Consider the following 20,960-nt stretch of genomic DNA (forward strand, 5'->3'; position numbering starts at 1 on the left):
AAAGCCTTTGAGAAAGCCTTACAATCAGCTACTACATGCAGCACTTCTCTATTTTAACTTTCTCAGTGAAAGCAAATGGCTATAAAAATAATTAAAATGTTTAACACTATCCGTATAATTTGCTTTGGCTAAAGAATTTCAGAGAAACAAACAAGAAAGCAGTATTTCTAACCATGTTAGAAAGTACTCAGTTGCTAGCTCAAGAGATCTAAATGCTGAAACTTATTTTATGCTAGATGCTGGAAGTTATTTTGTTCTAGTCCTCATTAAGTACATACAGACATGACAGACATTTTCATTTCTCATTCAGTTTAAGTGCAAACTATACACAGCATGTGTGGGAAGACTTGTATTTACAGATATTCAAAGCCATTGTCACTTTTAATGCACATTCCAAACAGAGTCTAGACATCATCCACTTTAACTGACAGAATCTTTTCAGACTTATTGTTTGCTTGTTTTCGTTTGACCATACTGGATGCTTTAAAAAGTAAACCACGTGTCTGCACCAGAGATGTGAAGAAACAACCAATGTTCCAGAAAGCACATTAAGTCAGTAATTTCTAAGCACACATCTATTGGTGCTTGCTTCATTTTACACACATCAGGATACATTTTAGTGGACTTTCACTTCTGCAAAGCATGGTCAATTTGCTCTCGTGTTATACCTACAACTGTGATAAACTAGTGGTCTGTGCGTCAGACAAGATGGACCTCTCCCCTGCCCTCCAGTTCCATCAATGAGCAATTTTCTTTAAAAAAACCAAACTTTTGAAGAGATAAAAAATGTATTACTTTTCAAGTCATTCTTAGCTTCCTCATTTTTTTTTTTTTTAGAAATGCATGTGATTTTACATCTTTCCACCCTGAAAATACAGTCCTGAAATTATAACAGCTGAACAGCTGCTAAGGAAACTGAGACATTTAAATTCCTGTATAGAACAAACACTTTCTGCACATTACTTTTGGTTTAAAAAAAAAATCCAACACATACTCACACTTTATCAAGATACGATGGCCTTTTTTTCCTTGGGGTCAGCAGCACTGTCACAAAGATGGTAATGATAAAAAGAGCAAGGACTGCTCCAATCACAGCCCCTGCTACAGCAACAGAAGATGTCTGCTTAAATGGCACATCTGCAATGTGATAGCACAGATTACATATTTAAGAAGTTCACATACTTTCAATACTCAGATACACTACTTTAGTGTTGCTCTGAGAAATGTGTCTTCTTCTCATGACCAAACAAAGCTTTGTCCTCTGCTACCACTCTTGCAGTTTTGGCTTCAGTCACCCAGTTAAAAAACTGGTTGAATTAAGAAAGCTCACAAATCATTATGATGATTTCAAAAATTTCATCAACTACTTCTAGTAAATACTAGCTGCATGCTTTTGTTTTCAAGGCAAGATGAAGTCACAGAACACATGCTTTGCACTTACATGAGCCACTGAGGTGTTAATTCAAAAAGCTAGACAACTATGGCTTTATTGGCAATTTTTCTTTAAAGCCACTGAAGTTTGCAGAAAGGAAAAAGGGAAACAAAATTGGGGAAAAAAATATACCACTAGGAGCCATGAATGTGCAAACACACCAATATTTTGCTTACACTTACAAAAGCAACCCCTAAGACCATCTGTCTCTAGACTTCATGCTTCAATCTATGAGAAAGTTACTTTTATAAATAAAATTTTAACAGGGTAGAGAATTTTTTAGAAGCACTTTTCTTTTGACCTCAGCACTGTCAAATCCAAAGTTTAATTATTCTCACACTGAATTAACACCCTTGTCAGTCTTTAAAGTTCACTTATTTCACCATGCTAGGAATTCAGTAAGTTTTAAATCTCAAACTGTGAAACCTGCTATCATGTTGAAAGTCGACGTCACCAACCTCAGTGTTTTAAACTTGCACCAACAGGCTTCTCAAAAAGTTGCAGTTGGAATAATTCACATTAACTTCACTAAAACTTTTACCTGTAAAATATAGGTAGCATAAAGAAACAATGCTCTGATCTACACTTATTGCTGGATCAGAGACATAACAGCAAATAAGTTTAAAAGTAACACAGATCTATACCCATACCACATTCCTAATGCAGTTTACTTCAGCTGTTTTCCTCCAGAAATAATCATATGCTGTGTTTCTCCAAATACCACACAGCCATCCTCTAATCTCTTACCAGAGGGAATTTTAGGAGCCTTTTCAGCTATATATTCTACTCACTGGTCAAAAAAATCCAAAACCACCATCCAACCTGTTTTATCAATTACTCGTAGTTTTAATGCTGTTCCGCTCATATGCCGGTAAACTGGACAAAGTCAACTTTTCCATCATTCATCATTTTAAAATAATCAGTTTCCAATAAGATAAAGGGTTTTCTGTCCTCTCACTGCATATGAAAGACCTGACAGCAACACTCCCCTGGCACCAATCTTGCAGTTGTGCTTGAGTAGCAGGAAAAATGTATATTGAACAAAACTGAAATAAACATTTTTGGTGACTTTGTTAAAGCTGAGCAATAAAGTCACAGGTTAACAAAGCTTGCAGGAAGCTAATCCACTCCAGAAGATAAATGTAACATACCACCTTCATGATCATTGTTCCATTTTACAGAACAGCTTTCTTGACATAAGATCCACTTGTCTGTCTGATACCAGTCTGTATACCAAAGAACCATAATTCCTATTTCTCCTGAAGAACAGGCACATGAATCAGTAGAAGGCTCACTAAACCACTGCATTTTAATTGGCTTAAGTTTAGTTTACACTGGGTGCCCCCTTGTTTAAGTGAGAAAGTTAGAGGTAACTAATATACACTGCTAGACCCAGAATTCATGAAGACACCTTAGTCTGGTGATTATGACTTTGACCAAAGAGTTTCTTGACTGTTTCACACACTGTACTAATTTTACAGTGCCTTTTTTTTTTTCCTGGCAAATTCTGTTATAATGTTAAAACATCAAAGTACTATACTTTCAATGAAAAGTTCAGCCACTGAATCCCATTTTGGGTGAGATGACAATAGCCACCACCCATTTACTTGCAAACACCAGAAAAAAAAGCAACATCCCACAAAGTGCAGCAACATACAGGAAACTGAACTGTATGCAATTACCACAGGGCTCACTTAATTTGATTTTCTTAATTGCTTTGGGGAAGAAGTAGGCACAAAAATTCTATACATCTAAGAAGATGAATGACCAGAAACTCAAACTACCATGCCAAACTCAAAAGCCAGGGAATGCTTAAGATGCAGGGTGCCAGCTACACAGCATTTTAACCATCAGTTGGTCAGAAAGATGGAAATTGATTCACTCCAAGAAATATGGTTAAAGCAGAGCTACAGCAACTGAAAACAAGAAGTGCTGTGTTTTGTTAAAAAAAAAAAAAAAAAGGTGAATCCTGGAGAGGGTATCAGCTGTACTTTAAGTGAAACTGTTTGGACAGTAACTATCCATATTTAATATTCTCAAGGTTCACACTTTTAAAAATAGTTTCTAAAGGCACTCATTTTATAAGCTTAGGGTCTCCAAGGGGAAATGCTAAAAAGCCCATCTTGCACAGCTTAAGTATTTAAGTCTCTTCTACCCAGCCTCTGGTTTTATTATGCTTTTTCATCTGCAATTTTAAGAATATATGTCAAACATTTTTGAACACTACCTGTGTTCCAGAACGTAACAAAAAGTTTATTCACACAACAGCCACTTGTACTTACAATCAATTCTTTATACAGCAGACATAATGTACAAAACATTGCAACACACGGAAGTCCTATCCCTATTATCAACTTCAACGCATTTCAACTTCTTAACCCATAGGAATTAAATATATATATTAAAAAAAAATCAAAACAAAAAAATCCACAGAGACAAAAGCAAAATATCCCATGTGGAGAACAGGTTTATGGTTATGTTTATTTCCAAGTAACACCATCTTTTAAAGATGATATATCAAGTAGTTTTTATTTGAAGAGAGGTACGATGTCTTTATTCCAGAAATAATTTGGACGAGAACCTTCTGCTAGAAATGTAACTCCTTCCCTTGTGTTTGCACTCAAACTACAGATATACACAATATCATTTGCTATTGTTATTGAGACTTCGGTCAATCATGTACCACTACTTCATCAATCCAAATGTGAACTTAAGTTGTTTAGGGATGCTTTGCCATTTGAATTTCAAATAAAGTTGTTGTCTTAATCTTTTTTAAAGACATGCAGTCATATGCAATCACAGTGTATTGTCTACAACACTCAATGCAACTATTTTTGTGAAGCTCTAAATGTTGTAAGCTACCATGAGGATGGAAAAGACCTCCCAGTATGAACGCTCATGAAACAGCTGTAATTGTGCAGCACATTTCAAAGGTAGCAGAGATTTTTCCTTTTTCAGGTTTCAAATACTAATAGCCTTATCAGCTTCATTTTCTCCAGCTAAACACTTAAAAATGGCACTTCAAAGGATCTACTAGTCTAATTATGAATTTATCATTGCTCTGTATTTCATCTAAAATTATTTCATTCCTCCCTACATAATCAGCAGAACTAGTTTGGTGAACCTGCTCAAGACAAAGTAGAACTACTTCAGATGTCAAATGAGATGTCCCACATATAATGTCATTATGAAGAACATGTTAAATCAATATCTTTTATTTGCAGGGAAAACAAATCCACTGCGGTACAGAGACTCCACAATTTATCTAAACTCCTATTTCATAGATTCTGTAGTTGCACCATTGGAGAGTGTGTTTTCACTATATGAAGTAGCAATGCAAGTGTCCACTTCCCTATTAATCATCTGAAATTCTAGTTACCCTCTTCAAAGCAAGCATTGTAACTTATTCAGAAGCAGCGTAAAACCGCTGTTTTAACTTCTGGTCATAAAAACTCTAGCAGATGCTTTGACACCTCTTTAATGTGCTTCATGTTTATTGGCACCTGGGAAAACAAGCAAATTTGCATCAGCCTCCAGCTTAGAAATCTGTTAGAGTCTTCCTAGCTGTGTCCAATTCTCCAGCTTTCAAATTCCATTGTAAGATTCTCACAAAGCCTCAGAAACGGGTCTCTAAAATTGTACCCTGTGTACTTGCAAAAAGTCTTGTATTCATTAATGAGTTTTGACATCTTGCCAATTACAGGCCTAACAAAATATCTTACTGTATGTATATACACACACTAGCATACGCTTTAGAAATCAACGACTATAAAAAATAATTTTTCATTTCATTCAAAGACAAGCCTTTGACCTGTTTATATAGTTACTCCTCAAAATCTTGTTCATAAGTTACTTTCAGTGCAATGACTTCTTTTAAGTACATAGTTACAAGAAGGCTCATTAAAATGCTAAGAGGTATTCATTTTTGTGCAGAAAACCCTTAAAGCTTTGATTCTGCTGTAACTCATTTTACTTGGTAAAGTATTTGCTATACAGAAGCATTAAGTTTACCATGGATGGTATCGAGATCAGAGTAATTAAGTTAATCTGCAAAGTAAATGCCCCCAAAGATTATATTTGATCATTGCCTTAGGTAAACTTCTTTTTAAATCAGAGAGCCAAGACAGCCACTATTTGTTCTTCAACAATTTTGAATGGCAACTTTAATTTAGTCTTTTTTACCTCTGACATAGACCAATATAAGCACTCTGCAGTAAAACTCAAATCTTAAACAGTAGTACAGCATTGGGAAAGAAAGCAGCGCAAATACATTTTCCCCAGACTCAATGTTTCCATTTGTCAAGCCACAATATAAAAACCTTCAAAAAAATTAGTTTCAAAAAGTTTATTCCTCCTCTTGTGTAAGTATAAACAATCCGAAAGTGATCAGCCAATGAAATGAACTGTAGGTACATGTTTAGTTTTCAGTGGTTACTACACATACCACTCCCTCCGAGATATTACCGAGCCATCTATGTGAGAAACAAAGTCTTCTTCATTGTCATCATAACATTCACCACCCATATACTTCATTCCCAATGTTCCACTGTTATAGTAATCCATCGGTCTTTCATAACGCTCCTGGTACCTGTTAATATTGTCTATATTGTTCCACTCTGGTTTTTCAGGGTCTTCTAAATAATCTTTAGATATTAAGCTGTTCATTGGATGCTTTATTTCTTTTTTTATACTGTCAGGGTAAGAATCCATATCATCTGACTGAAGAACATCTACTTGAGACTCTTTCTGCATATCTGACGGTGGAATGTAGTTCTTAGCAAAGTAGTCACCACGGAACGTCCGTCTTCTCCTATAGCAGATAATTCCAACCAGAACACTGACAAGTATGAGGAAGAGCGCCCCACCCACCGCACTACCGATGACGGTACCCCAAGTGTCTTCCTGCATTGCTGGCAAGGTTGATGTTGGGAAATCTATTATTCTAGGTTCTGTTGCTAAACCTGTGATGCCATCAGTCGAAGGATGCCAGGGAACCGTGGGCAGTCGAGTGGTAGTAGTAGGAGGATCTAATGGAAAGAGCAAAGAAGTAGACAAGACACAGAAAAGGCACAGAATGTCAATGCAAGCTAATCAGTTAAGGGTTTATAAGAAAGCAAAGTTGATGGGTATGTTCTACAAGAATAGTTTTTCATTCTCAAGTTCATTGTGCTACAAAAAGTCCTGCACTTTCCACAGGCTTTGAACTAGCTTCACTGCACGTGGTTCTGAGCTATGCTGCAGCAGGATAGAAGTATGAAGAGAAAAAAATAAAACAATCTTTAAGTAGACATCTTGCTTGACCTCCTCAAAGTAAGGAGATGCAGCTTTCCTGCTCAGATGTTCACAGTTCATTTTCTACCTCCCCTATGGAAGAATGCTGTCTATTAGGAAAAACACAAGCAGTTTACTATATCTTACCAGCCAGCAGTTAGAAATATCATATCAAATTAACTGGTTATGCCACAGAGCCAATTATTCCACATGAAATTCCCAGTTCAGAAATTATTCAGGACACTGAGTATAAGAATGAAAAACTATAAGTTGTGTGCTCAGTCAGAAACACATGAACTACTGATTTTTAAGCTATTCTCTTGAAAAACATTTGTTGCATTAATACAACTTACTCAGCTTCACCTTGGGATTAGTAAAAGAAGCATAGTTAAAACTGGCTTGTATTAATCTCAGAGTAACATTTGAGCAAGGAGCTTTCAGGATTTTAAAATAAAAAAAAAACCCCTGTAACATTTGAAGTAAAAATGACTTCTATGAATTCCTCCTAAAAGCAATTTGATCCCTCATGCACAAATAAATTTCAATATTTATTCCTCAATATATCAACTTTTAAAATTTAAATTCAAAATTTAATGTTCGGTTATGCAAGTAAAAAAAGAGATCGCCAGACACCAAGCTTCTCCAGTACTCAGCTTTTTCATTTGTTCTTTAGGTCTACTGGAGATGTATGCATTTGTATTGAAGACAAGGTTGCAAGTGATGGGCTGATGACATTGAGAAAGTCTCCCGAGATCATCCCAGTCAACGGAAATGTCACATGCAACTCCAGCTTCTATTTCTGTGCCACACTGAATAAAACCGGCTTTTTGCCTTGGCCAATGCAAGGTAATCTTAAAATCAGTAAAGTAACAAACACTGAATGTTATTATAGCTTGAATCTTTTAGAGAGAATATTATATTGACAGTCAAGTAGCTTATTATGTCATATTATTATTTAGTTAAATTCCCATAAGCAAGATTCATGGAACTACTACCACCATATTACGGAGGCATCCTAAATTTACCACTACAGAAAGTAAAACAGACAGAACTGCGGATTTGTCAAGTTTCCAGTTATTTGACAAACCATAACTTTAAAGATCCATAAATATGATTTTTAATCTTACTACTCAGAGATGGCCATACAATTATCTCAGACTAGATAAAATTGCCATATTTGTCATGATCACTAAAATATGGAAATATGAACTTCAGACTGCACCTTGCTGCTGAATGCACCATTTTAAGCTTGACATAAAGATTTATACAGATTTTTCAAAGCATGTGATTATTTTACTTGGCTATGTAAAAGTGGTGATTTGTTAGGGAGCTATACATAAATGAAATTAATTTGACAGAAGACAGGAAACTGAACAAGGAAGATGCACTACCAAAATGAACAAGAGATATTTGGATTACAATTTTAGTAAAAACTGATTTTAAATGAGTTTAATAATTTAACAAAGAAGTAGAGATTAAATAATTCAAGTTTACCAGTGTTCCCATGTCCCACAAATCCATAGGTCAAGAAGTTAAACTCAAACCCCTCTTCCTTTAAAATGTATTTGTAATATTTGTTAGCTTAAAATACAATTTCAGACAGTACCAGCACTATCCTCTTCCAGGCCATATATATATTTTTTTTAAACTGGTTTTTGTAATTGTTCATCTATTTGCCTCTGATATTGAGGTCTTAATTCTAATCCTCCATACCCACAATATAGAATACACATTCACAAGTACGTAGTATTTGCGTTCTGGCAAGTTTAACCATCACATATGTGAAATTAAGTTGCAATTACACTATTATTAGCATATTAAAATACCAGTGTTTTATGAAAAGCTTTTCCTTCAAAACCTGTTTCATCCACCAGCTGTCAGGTTGTCCAGCCGCATTATCTACAAGCACTAGTTAACATATTAATCTTAAATTCATTACAGATGTAGTATGTATTCAGCATTTGCTTATATGTATTCCTAGAACACATAACCATGCCACGAATACTTCTACTGTCTATTTGTGCCGGTACCTTTTACTGTTGAAAAATAGCAAAATTAAAATCATCCTTCCTTGTTGAAGGCCAATTATAACTAAGATCATGTGAAGTTAACTTCTGATCACCCAGAGCTTTCTGAATATAAAACTAGATTTTTTAACTTCCTGCACCAAGCAAGTTTCCCAAATAGAAAACAATATTAAGATCAGGAATGCCAGAGTTCCTTACCTCTACTCCATAACATTTAGCATTTGAGATGTGATTTGCAAGCAATCTTCAGATTAAAAAAAATGCCACTCGTCCATTGGTTTAAAAGACTATATTCTTTCATAACAACAAACTGTTTAGTTATAACATTTCATGTCATCACCAACATGTTTCTTTGCGTTCTTAATGCTTTCCACAAAACATTCAGCTCAATTTGATTTTAAGTTAATTGTTTCAAATATCACTTAACTTAAAAGCATCAATTTCCTACTGATTCTTTTCTTTTAACATTTTACTTATGACCCAATGTTTAACATCTCTAATCTCTTTCACTGATGGAGGCTTGTGTTGTTGCACAAACCACAACAACATGAAGTATCCATCCAGGCCAGGGAGCTTAAAGTGGCGGAAATTCTGAAAAATATTTGGTTCTAGGTTAAATACATCTTGATATCTGGTTTTCTCCCTTACTGTGTTCTGGGTCTGTTCAAATCCTGATTATGTATACCCTGTACTAATGATTAGGACAAGAAACCCCCCCCAAAATTTCTTTTACTATTACGTAGCTACCACCCTCATTAGAACAGGATAGGAGACAACTGAAGAAAGCAAAAACTTGTTTTCTAGTATGAAATAGTAAACCCATCAGCTGCCTCCATACATAAAAAGACACCAAGTTTTCCTGTTTTGTTTCAAAGGCTTTGATAGTTTTCTATCAAGACAAGCAAGATTTGCTCTTTATTTCAAATGAACCTCTAATAATACCTTCTCAAACAAAGCACTGTGGTCCTTGTACCATACGCTTATTTTCCCCTCTATTACTTATTTTCCAGATGTTTCCCATGAAAGTCAGTACCAACTTTCAGCAGCTTCAGTCTGATATTTTTACTTTTCTCATAAATTGCAATTCTTGACACAGTTTTCCCAGCTCTTGCAATACAAACAACTTATCGTGGGCCCATGAGTTTCTACAATTGAGTAGAAACATGCAACTACATGATATGTCTCATTTCCCCGAACACTACATCCCACCCCTCAATCCCCCTGCAGTACATTCTCGTTCAAATGTCTAGACCCCATCTTTGCTTCCATGGGAATTCAAAGCTAACAAGAAGCCAAGTGTCAGAAAGATGAACGGGCAAAGAGATGGATGGATTTCCCTTAGAACAAGACCATTAGCTTCAAAATCTTAGGTTAAGTGCTACCTTGGTATCAACAAACACACCAGTTTAAAAATCAACTGGAGAGCACAATATTTTCAAACTACAAACCATTTTGAATTTAGCCTATTATGAAATATTTTGGGGTAAGGTGATGAGCTCTGTAATAAGGAAGCAGCAAATTCAATACTGGCACACATCTCCTTTGGCTAAAATTTGTCAAGCATTACGGAAACTAAGTTTTGGCAGGGAAGATGCCTTGGCTAGTTTTGTATCAATACAGACAGTCAAAGTCTGTCTAATTCAAAAAACATGATAAAGTCTGGTTCTCCCCATTTAAAAAACAAAACATGAACCCCACATTAGTCAATATCCACACTTCAACTCCCACATCGCTTTCTCTGCCTTCTGCAAGACAAGAACCTGCCATCGCTTATAATCCAAAAGTGAGTTGGCTTTGCCCAAATTACAATCTCTCTCTTTGTAGTTCTCATTTTATAGAGTGGAAAGTGTCTGCCTGTATATGTACTATATGTATGTTTGCATAGACATATTTACCTCTATTTCTTAACCTGCTGTTATTTCTAAATTTCTCTTAGATGGTAAGTACCTAAGAATTAAAGTACTTGATAACTTTACATAGTTGGGCATTATAAAAACAGCCCTTTCTTTCAACTGCTGAAAAGCTTATGTTGCGGCTCCCCATAACAGCAAGGAAAGTGGCCTTTCCATGAAAGAAGTCTTTCTGAATTTCTGAGATTAAATGACTTTGAAATTTATCATTGTTTTTCCAACCATTCCCACTGTAAAGGTCAAGCAGTGGCTAAGGACACTGTGTAATCCTCTCCCTACAAAGTATCTTGGGTACACAGGTTCCACATTGAAGTTAAACATTTTATTTAGGATTATCTTCAGTTTGTTCCCATTTTGGCAGCATGATAGATAAGAAGATTGGTTTCAGCCTGAAGCAACCAATAATTTCTTTGATCAGAATCAATGATTCATTTTCAAAGTTCAGTGTACTTTTGTGGTTTCTAGCTGGGATGTGTGTGCACCAAGTAGAACATTTTGGCATTTATTTGAGACATGAGAAAAACTGTTATCATTAACATAACCTCAAGCTTGCCAGGAATATTCAGGAACAATGTTGAAAGTTCAAAGCCCACTATACCAGCATGCAAGCTAGCAGTTAGGATATCCTGGGACCCTCTTTTCTATACAGCAGAAAAAAAAAGTAGTTTATCAAAATATCTTCCAATATATACTTTAGAAAATACAAGAGTACCTGTCTTCACAATGCTGTCTCAGAAGAGAGGTCTATATATATGACGAATCAAAGCAGAACTCATTATCAGCCTCTGCTGTTTTAACCCTGACAATATCCACTCTACAAGAAGGTGACTCCGTACAAGTCACATCTTCCTAGAATTGCCAGGATTGCTGGCTAACAAAGGCTGGCTTTACTTTTAACAAAAAGCAGACTTTTCCAAAGGCAATCATTTGAAAAGATGACAGAGGAAGCAAAAACGTTATCTGAATGCAAGTCTCTCAGGTCACCTTTCTTTCTTGCAAATGAAGAAATGGGAAGCCTCAGTAAACAGTATGAAGGTGAGGGAACACAGAGCTGAGAAAAAGTTTGATCTCTTGTGTAAAAAAAAGAGTGAATCTATACTACAAGATGAAGTGCTTTACATATCAAGCTGACAGCTTGGTTTGGAAAATCTGTTGCTCTTAGAGTAAGCCAGGAACTTTAGCAACACTTGATCACCACCCAAGTCCATAAGGAGCATGACTTGCTTTTGCTGGACAACACAAGCCAAGTTTAACTTTACATCACTGAAAAGTAAGAAGCAGTGAAGATATCTGTACCATAAACCCAATATCTTAAAAAGTCTCTAGTTTTAAACACCATTTTAGCATTTCCCTATCCATATAAAGATGTATCATTTCCTGTAAAAAAAAGCTGGTGACTCTACCCTGTCAACTACTTCTATTTCCCATCCCCACTTCAAGAGTATTAACATAAAGGTTAGGAACACAATAGAATTTATTAAAAATACAGCTTTATTTTTAACAATGCATATTAGGACTAACAGCATTTTTTTGCTCATCTTACATTCCAGTCCTACAACACCTTTCAACTTAATAGTTATTCTTTTCTAGCAGTTAAAAAGCTTTACAGCTACCAGCATCATGACTGTTCAGAAACATTAAACTTCATAAATCCTCTTTGACAGCTTCATAATTAAAATTTGAAAGACGGTGTGATCATATAGCTTTGTTAGCCTCAAAGTTTCCATTTATATTTTTGCCAAGTTTTATACAACGGAAAAAAGCTAAGATAGAAAAATAAGCTAATTAAATGACTGGTCTATAGTACAGCAGTGCCATGCTCACCATTACTAGATAAGATTTGCTCAGTTAAGTCAAATATTAAGGTGGTAAGCAGTTTGACTTAAAGTTTACTACTTCAGTCTTATTTTCTGTACTCCTGACATCAGTCTTTATATTCCCTCTGTAGAGTAATCTGAGTTACTATTATTTACAATCAACAGTTTTCCTATTTCATAGTCACTTATCCATCCTGCATCCTTTTAAGAGTATTTCAGCTATTTAAAGAGCCAGTTGCACTGAAAACTTATTCTTAGAGTTACAACAAAATGTGCTTAATACTAATTTCTGAAAAAAATGCAGGTACGATGCTTTATGAATGCCTCACCTCTCTCATATTAATCAAGTCTCCTATATACTAAAAGTTTATACAGTGCTTTTAATCGGTTTGGCATAATCTTCTCTAAGGTATGTAGAACAGAGTTCTGAATGCTTGTCTCATTGTTAAACTTACATTACAGCTTGCATTAGTTGTAGCGATACGGCATTAGATTTCTAAGTTGTTTAAAAAGGACCTGTGTTTTCTTAGATGTTGATCATGCTACACAATCAAAGATTAACAAGAAGTTTTTTAAAAACTGAAATTAAATGTCAGCTAAAGTATTTGTTTTCACTGGTATGCATAACTTGTAGAACCACGACCCTCTATGATCTCTAGCTAGCTGAGGTTCAGTTTTGACTCTCCCTAAAAACAGTCAACTTCTACTATTTGCAATAAAGTTACTGCAGCAAAACAAAGCTGCTGAACAAAGCTGAAAACCAGCACACACCTCAACAGTATCCATCAGTCCACAAAGATCAACTACTGCAGCTTAACTATCTCTGCAGTAAGTTAGTTTATGCTGCATTTGCCATAGGCTAGAATATAAGCCATCACTACAGCTTGCCTGGTGCATATTTCTATTCTGCTTTTTCAAAAAATTGATTCATCTTAGGAAACATCATATATGATTTCATAGTTGGCCCCTTTTTAGTCTGTTAGTCACAAACATAATTTAAATGATAGTCTTATATTTTCATGCATGACAGTCATGGTAGAAAGCATGAGTTCTACTTACAGCATATTGTATTCACAGATCTGACAACTTGAAAACTGTTGGACTTAAAAAAACTTCCCTTCTCTTTACAGTTAGAGTAGGGCTGAGAACAGAGCTAAAAACTGTATTGTTATTTTCTGAGTAAGTATATTTGAATATTACATTCCAGGAGAATATTTCATCCAATCTAATGATTTTTAAATTTTTTTTTACTTGATACTTCTTACAGTGTGACAGTCTTGAGAACTGTTTTGAGACACAGCCATGAGTTGTTCTCCATAAAAGCAGCATTAGAACCAAGCATCCAAAAGTAACTTCTTACAGAAGTGACTTTCATATTCATTTGCAGCATTTAACAGTTTTTCAATAGATAGAATTATATAAAATTTGTTTACAAATAATTCCACTGTCTCAAACTATTTAGAGGTTAACTAGCTCATTAACTAGTCAGTTAATTAGAACTTACTAGTCTTCCAGAATAGCCTGCAGTGTAGTTATGTCAGTTTGACTGAAACACTATCCTTTCTTCTGAAGATGCAGATAACTATCAAATATGAATTTTGATAGATGTGGCTTCAAACATCCTGTAGCCTCAGTTTTAATCTGAAGTTTACATTCTTATCTCAACCCTTCAGTGTTCATATTTAGTTTTAAGTTCTTACGAAGAAGGCATCTATGTTTGTATCCTGTGACTGGGTAACATGCACTCCAACACTTAATTCACATCATGGAATAACTAATGTCAAGAACTTATTGAAAAGCAGTGACACCACAGAACAGAATGAAGATTTAATTTTCATGTTTGCATTATTTTCTTTAAGCCATTATAATATATTAGCACTTACTGATCAAGTGAGGCATTAGATACTTTAGTTAATCCATTATGAAAATCTGGAGAGCTTTTTCATACTTGTACACCACTACTCACATAGACTGTAGGTCATGTTGTTCTTTCACAAAGAATGTGCCACAGTAAAACATTAACTACATTGTATTAATAGATACGAGAACGTTTTCCAACAGCACTGGTGCTAAAAACACATACAAATTTGCCATATTATATAAAGTAGATCAGCAGAAGTTCCATGTGAGGTAACTTTATGATTACTGGGTATCTGCATCCAGAAGAAAGGAGACAATGCTTAACTGGAATACAATGCAGAGACTCAGAACATAATGTTAACTTAAAGCAGAGAATCTTTGACTTTTTTAAATGTAGTTGTTCCCCTCCCGTTAACATCTGTTTTTTCAATGTATTACAGATAAAGTACTGTTTATTGCAGTCAATATGTCTTGCCAAACGCAAGTTAATACTAGAAAAAAAAAAACCCACAAAGTTCACCTACCAAGACAGAGTCTCAGAAACACTATAGGAACTAGCTTAGCCTTAAGAATTTTCACTGTATGTTGCCATTATTACGTATCAGCTTAATCCCAAGTCTTACTGTACCTCGGAAGTCCATGCTTTAAATAGTTTTTCAAGCAATTAAAAGGTGCAAATATTTTATGCATCAACTGGCTATTCAGTCTGCCATTTCAACGACTGACTGAAAGAAAATCCAAGTTAACGCACTGTCTTTGCTGAGAAGACTTACCCAATATGTAAATGGTCTTCTGATCACTTCTCTGACCAAGGGCATTAGTCACCTTACAGATATAAGTCCCAGTGTAGTTGTAAGTCAATGGGTTACTGAACTGCAGAGTGTTGTTGACAGATAGCAATCCTTCAGGCCACTGTCCATCCAACCTAAAAGAAAAATTATATTTCAACCGTGAATCTTTATGACTAAAATCTAAATATAACTAGTTTAAAAATCATATCTGTAATAGCCTAGAGAGCGACCTTATCGCTGTGCCCTGACATTGTCAGTGGGCTTTTACTGAATATCCTCAGTGTCCACCTGAACACTTCGCATTTAATTTCTGTGCCAACTCCTTTAAATGCCAAATCTGCTGGCACTAAGAAGCTGTCTACAAATGAACACCAACACAACTAAGAAAACATTATCTCAACTTGGAGGAACAATCCAACTCAAGCTCTGAAAACTAACAGTCAAACTAAGAAGCACTTAGACTGTTGTCATGATTATCTACCTGTTCTTTTGCATCCAGCTGAGCTGTCACAATAAGTATTTGTCAGTACACAATTTACAGGACATTTTGACTAGAATTTCTGAGCAAAAATTCAAGCAGTTTCTTTCCTCTCAACCTGCCTCTTCTCATCCCCATCACTTTTCCATCTAAAGCACTGAAACCAAATTTGGTGCTTGGTGATACATTCAGGGAAACAACTGGTTAAATATATTGTTTCCAATCAACTGTTTTTTCCAAATCTATCACTTCCCTGTAGCATTCTGCATGTGATTGCAGTATCAACTGTGTAAGCACAGAACAAGGGCACTGGAACTACTTTAACAGAGCTGCCCATTAAACACCTGTGTAATTTCAAGCCATTGCATCCCATTTTGCTTTTATCTAATAATCTAGTAACAACTAAGCAAGACTAAGTCAACATTCAAACATGTGATGACCAGGTCTCAGTATCTTAGAAGTATTTTGCAAGTATGATTTTAAAAGTAGTATTGAACAAAAAGCCACACCTGACACTTTAAAATAGGCACACCAATGAAAAAAACCTCCCATTTAACACTAAATGTTATCTCCAACAAATGTAGGTTCAAGACAACATTGCTCTGCTGACAATTATTATTGCCCAGAATTGCTTCAGCATAAAAAGTTTACAAGTGATTAAGCATGCACTTCATAATTCATAGTACCAAAAGTATTTCAAAAACACATAAAATAGTTAATTGGTTTGAAAGCTCTATTCTAAAAGCCTTCATACACAAAACATTTTAAAATATTATTGACCATTAAAATATTACTATTCTAGCAAATACAATGTAACCTTTGCTTCCAAGAGGTAAAGTTTTTTGGTATAGTAGTTCTAGAAGCTATTATAGTTTGAAACCAGTAAGAAAGCACACAATTTCAATATAGTTAGTTTCCACTTCCTTAAACACTCAAGCTGTCCTTCTCTTGCACAGAACTTTTTTCCTCTTGAAGTTCTTCATTCATTAATACTACAGCTTCTTGTGTACTTTTCATTCGAGCAACTAGTTTTATCCCAGAAAATGAAGCTTTTCTAGTAAAAGCTGGTTCAGCTTTAACCTTAGGAACTTTAAGTGACCTCTGAAGGTTGAAGTGCTTTAAATGTATTTAAATATGTGTATTTCTTCTGGAATTGGAAAGAGAAGTTGTATTGATTAGTTCTTACATACCTCTCAAATTCGAATGAGAGAACTGAGAACTCAGTTCATCTGAAGAAACAAGTGATGCTGCTGTTGAAAGCTCAGCAGGCTTTTTCTAAACACAGGAATTGTGCATTGAAATTTCTCATCACACCAATTTTGAGCCAAGCATTGGATGGAAGCCTACTGTAGCACATATGGAAAGCACACATTTTACTGAACCTACTTTAGAGTAGCCATGCCATTCTCACTAGACTTAGTTGCAATATTGACTTAAGATTTCAATGGCTGCTTTTAAGATTGAGACAGGTGCTCAAGGAACTTACCAGGAAAGGTGCCTTCCTGGATTTGATTCTCACTAACAGAGAGGGTCTCATGGGAGAAGCGGCAACTGGTGGCTCCCTTGGCCACAGTGACCACGAGGCAGTGAGGTTCAAAATCTTTGCTAATAGAAAGAAAACTGCCAGCAAGACCTTAACACTAGACATGAGGAGAGCAGACTTCAGTCTGCTCAGAGAGCTACTTAGGAAGATTCCCTGGGAAAGAGCTTTTGAGGGTGTTGGGGTCCATCTGTGTTGGTTGTTAAGTACATCTACTAAAAACACAGGACCAGGCAACTCCAAAACGTCGAAAATCTAGCAGGCAAGGCAAAAAGCTGGCTTGGTTGAGCAGGGATCTTCTTGAAATACAGGGGAAAAGCTGTCAGTGGAAGCAAGGTTGGGCAACATGGGAGGACTACAGAGATGCTGCTCGCCATTGTAAGGAAGAAATTTGTGCTGCCAAAGCTCAAGTAGAATTGAAGTTGGCCAGTACTGTGAAAGGCAACAGAAAAGGCTTTTTAAAGCTAATGGCAAAAAGCAAACTAGAAATAACATTGGCCTATTACTAAATGAGCATGATCACCTCATTAACAGGGATACAGACAAAGCCGAGATGTTTAATGCTTTCTTTGCCTTGGTCTTCAACACCAAAGACGGACTAGGGGGCCCCCATAGCCCTAGGTTAGAAAAACATGGCTGCATGAACAATAAACTCCCAATCAATCCAGATCTTGTACAGGATTTGCTGCTCCAGCTAAATCCCTACAAGTCAGTGGGGGCCTGATGGGATTCATCCATGGGTGCGGTGCTTAAAGATCTGGCTGATGTCACAGCGAGACCTCTCTCCATGACTTTTTCAATGCTCCTGGGAACCTGGAAAGGTCCCAGATGGTTGGAAGCTGGCAAACATTGTCTCAATCTACAAGAAAGGGCAACAGGGATGACCCTGGCAACTACAGGCCTGTCAGCCTCACTTCTGTGCATGGCAAAATCATGGAGAAGATTATTCTGGGAGTTATTAAAAACCATCTGAATGACAACGCAGTCATTGATCCCAGCCAGCATGGGTTCGTGAGGGGAAAGTCTTGCTCAACAAACTTAATTTTGTTCTATGACGAGGTTACCCGCCTAGTTGACCAAGGGAAGCCAGATGATGTGATCTCTTTGGATTGCAGTAAAGCCTTTGATACTGTCCCTCACAGTATTCTCCTGGACAAGATGTTCAGCATACAGCTGGATAAACACACAATACAGTGGGGGAGCAATGGGCTGACAGGCTGGGCTCAAAGGGTTCTAGTAAATGGGGTTACGTCAGGCTGGCGGACAGTTACTAGCGGGTTCTGCAGGGATCCATCTTAGGGCCAGCACTCCTCAATGTCTTTATAAATGACTTAGACTCAGGACTTGAGGGAATACTAAGTAAGTTTACCAATGACTCAAAATTGGGAGGAGCTGTTGACACTCTCTCACAGGTAGAAAGGGCTTACAGAGGGATCTGGACAAATTGGAGAACGGGGCAATCACCATTCACATGAAGTTCAAGACCAAGTGCCAGACTTTGCACCTGGGACACAGCAACCCTGGCTGTACATACAGACTGGGGGATGAGAGGCTGGAGAGCAGATCTGGGGAGAGGGATCTGGGGGTTCTGGTTGATGGCAAGTTGAACATGAGCCAACAGTGTCCCTGGCAGCCAAGAGGGCCACCTATGTCCTGGGTGCACCAAGCACAGCATTGCCAGCTGGGCAGGGAGGTGATTGTCCCGCTCTGCTCTGCACTGTGTACAGATCCGGGCACCACAGGATAAAAAGGATATAAAGCTACTGGAGAGTGTCCAGAGGAGGCTACGAAGTTGGTGAAGGGTTTGGAGGGGAAGCCGTATGAGGAGCAGCTGAAGTCACTGGGTTTGTTCAGCTCAGAGGTGATTGAGGTGAGACCTCATGGTGGCTACAGCTTCCTCACAAGGGGAGGAGAGGCAGGCGCTGATCTCTTCTCTCTGGTGACTAATGATAGAACCCAAGGGAATGGCAGGAAGATGTGCCAGGGGAGGTTCAGGTTGGACATGAGGAAAAGGTTCTTCCCCCAGAGGGTGGTGGAGCACTGGAACAGGCTCCCCAGGGAGGTGTCACGGCCCCAAGCCTGACAGTGTTCAAGAAGAGACTGGACAACACCCTCAGACACGTGGTGTGAACTGTGGGGTTGTCACATGCAGGGACAGGAGTTGGACTTGATTATCCTTGTGGGTCCCTTCCAACTCAGGACATTCTATGATTCTATGAGTTATAGTAATGTTTTACTTTTCTGTCAAACTGCCATTGAACAATTCCAAATCAATAGCACATTTTCAAACCACATTATGACTACTGTTACTATACACTAAATTATATCTACCATTGAGAAGGTAAGGAAATGGATTACAGCTTCACATCAGTAAATATTCCTGTCATTTTATCAACAGAAGCACTACAACACAGCTATGTATAAATTTACACTGTCCTTAGGGAAGTTATTTCCTTTGTTTCTACAGGCAACAAATCAATTTAAAATAGCTAGGTTTATTTTTTTTTTTTTCTCTTCACAGGACAGATTTTGATCTATGCTTGTTTTTATTGTCTTCCTCTGTCTCTTGACCAAAGTACGTCCAGAGCTCCAAAAGCAAAACAGAAAATTTCAGACTAGAGTCCACCCAATCCATACATTCATGAAATGCAGCTGTTACATGTAAGGATTTTATATATATATATATATTTTTTTTTTTTTTCACAAGACACTTATGTTCAAGACCTAGTTTCCATCGCTACACAAAACACTGCATTTGTGTGTCCTGGCAACTGCTTGAGCACTTTTGAAAAACCTGACAAATCTCATAACTCAATAAGCAGTTTTTGCCATCTCAACTGTAATTTCCAGATTTTAAAATGTACATACACAAAAGCCTGTTCAAGTGTTTACATTGTACTTTAAGTAATAATAAACAGAACTAATGAAAAAACAGTTGGATCCATACTATATTTATTGGGCTCTGCTCTATATACTACAATATATACAGTGTAGTCTACTTTATTAAGTAACTACAAAAGATTTTATTCTGAGAGTAATGACACCCTGTTCAGTCCTGTAAATTTATAAGATATCCACTTACCCATATTCACACACACACCTCTTGTATCCTCCTTGTATCAGTCTTTAAAAGGCTGAATAATACCATTACAAACCAACACAAGTCATACTTCTTGTTTTCAAAACAGGCTTTTACTGGAAACTTAGATTATACCACTTCAATCACACAGCAAGCCCCTTTTTATAAATATTTACCTGGTCCACATAAATTCCATAGGTAATGGATTTGCATCAGCATTACATCTGAGCTGAACATTCTCTCTTCCAATGAACCAGTTTCCATCATAGCCAGTTATGGAAACTTCTGGGGCATCTGACAAAAAAAAGATTTAACCTTTTAAAAATAACAATATTTTCTTTAAACATGAATTGTGTATAACGGTCAGCTCACTGGAGCAGAGGGTAGATTTCGGTTTTTTGTTTAATATAAAAACCACCACTAACAAAATACATAGAAAACACCAATATAATTCCAAGCTACAGTATAATATACAGCAGTGAATCAGATCGGGAATAGTAAGTTGTTTTAATCGGTGCGACTATCCTGTTTCAGCAAACATATAGCACTTTGGGGAAGTGAGAGGACTTCAGAAAAAACTAATCGGGTTTTTTTAGAAGTGAGGAATGGTAATTTAGAGCTACTTCTCACTAACAACATACAGCAAGGGATCAGAACCAGCACTTTGAGAAGCTCAGTGATGAGGAAATCAGCAAAAAGTTCTCAGATGCCAGTTAAAAAGGTTAAAAGTTATCCACTGGCATTATAATGTAGAA

The 20,960-nt window shown here is 36.7% G+C and overlaps 1 protein-coding gene across 2 annotated transcripts in view; it reads right to left on the bottom strand.

The window, feature by feature from the left end:
* Positions 1 to 3,731: 3,731 nt before the first annotated feature.
* Positions 3,732 to 20,960, bottom strand: part of NECTIN3 (nectin cell adhesion molecule 3) — a 51,788-nt gene continuing 34,559 nt past the window's right edge. For both annotated transcript variants that reach the window (XM_065649317.1, XM_065649327.1), the window contains exons 4-6: positions 20,382 to 20,499; positions 15,091 to 15,242; positions 3,732 to 6,459 (exon numbers count right to left, since the gene is read on the bottom strand). In XM_065649317.1, coding sequence (XP_065505389.1) covers positions 5,867 to 6,459; positions 15,091 to 15,242; positions 20,382 to 20,499 — 863 coding nt within the window. In that variant the 3' untranslated portion in view covers positions 3,732 to 5,866. The remainder of the gene's footprint in view (positions 6,460 to 15,090; positions 15,243 to 20,381; positions 20,500 to 20,960) is intronic.

Source organism: Caloenas nicobarica, chromosome 1 (assembly GCF_036013445.1).
Source record: "Caloenas nicobarica isolate bCalNic1 chromosome 1, bCalNic1.hap1, whole genome shotgun sequence".
In the NCBI taxonomy this organism is placed as follows: domain Eukaryota; kingdom Metazoa; phylum Chordata; class Aves; order Columbiformes; family Columbidae; genus Caloenas; species Caloenas nicobarica.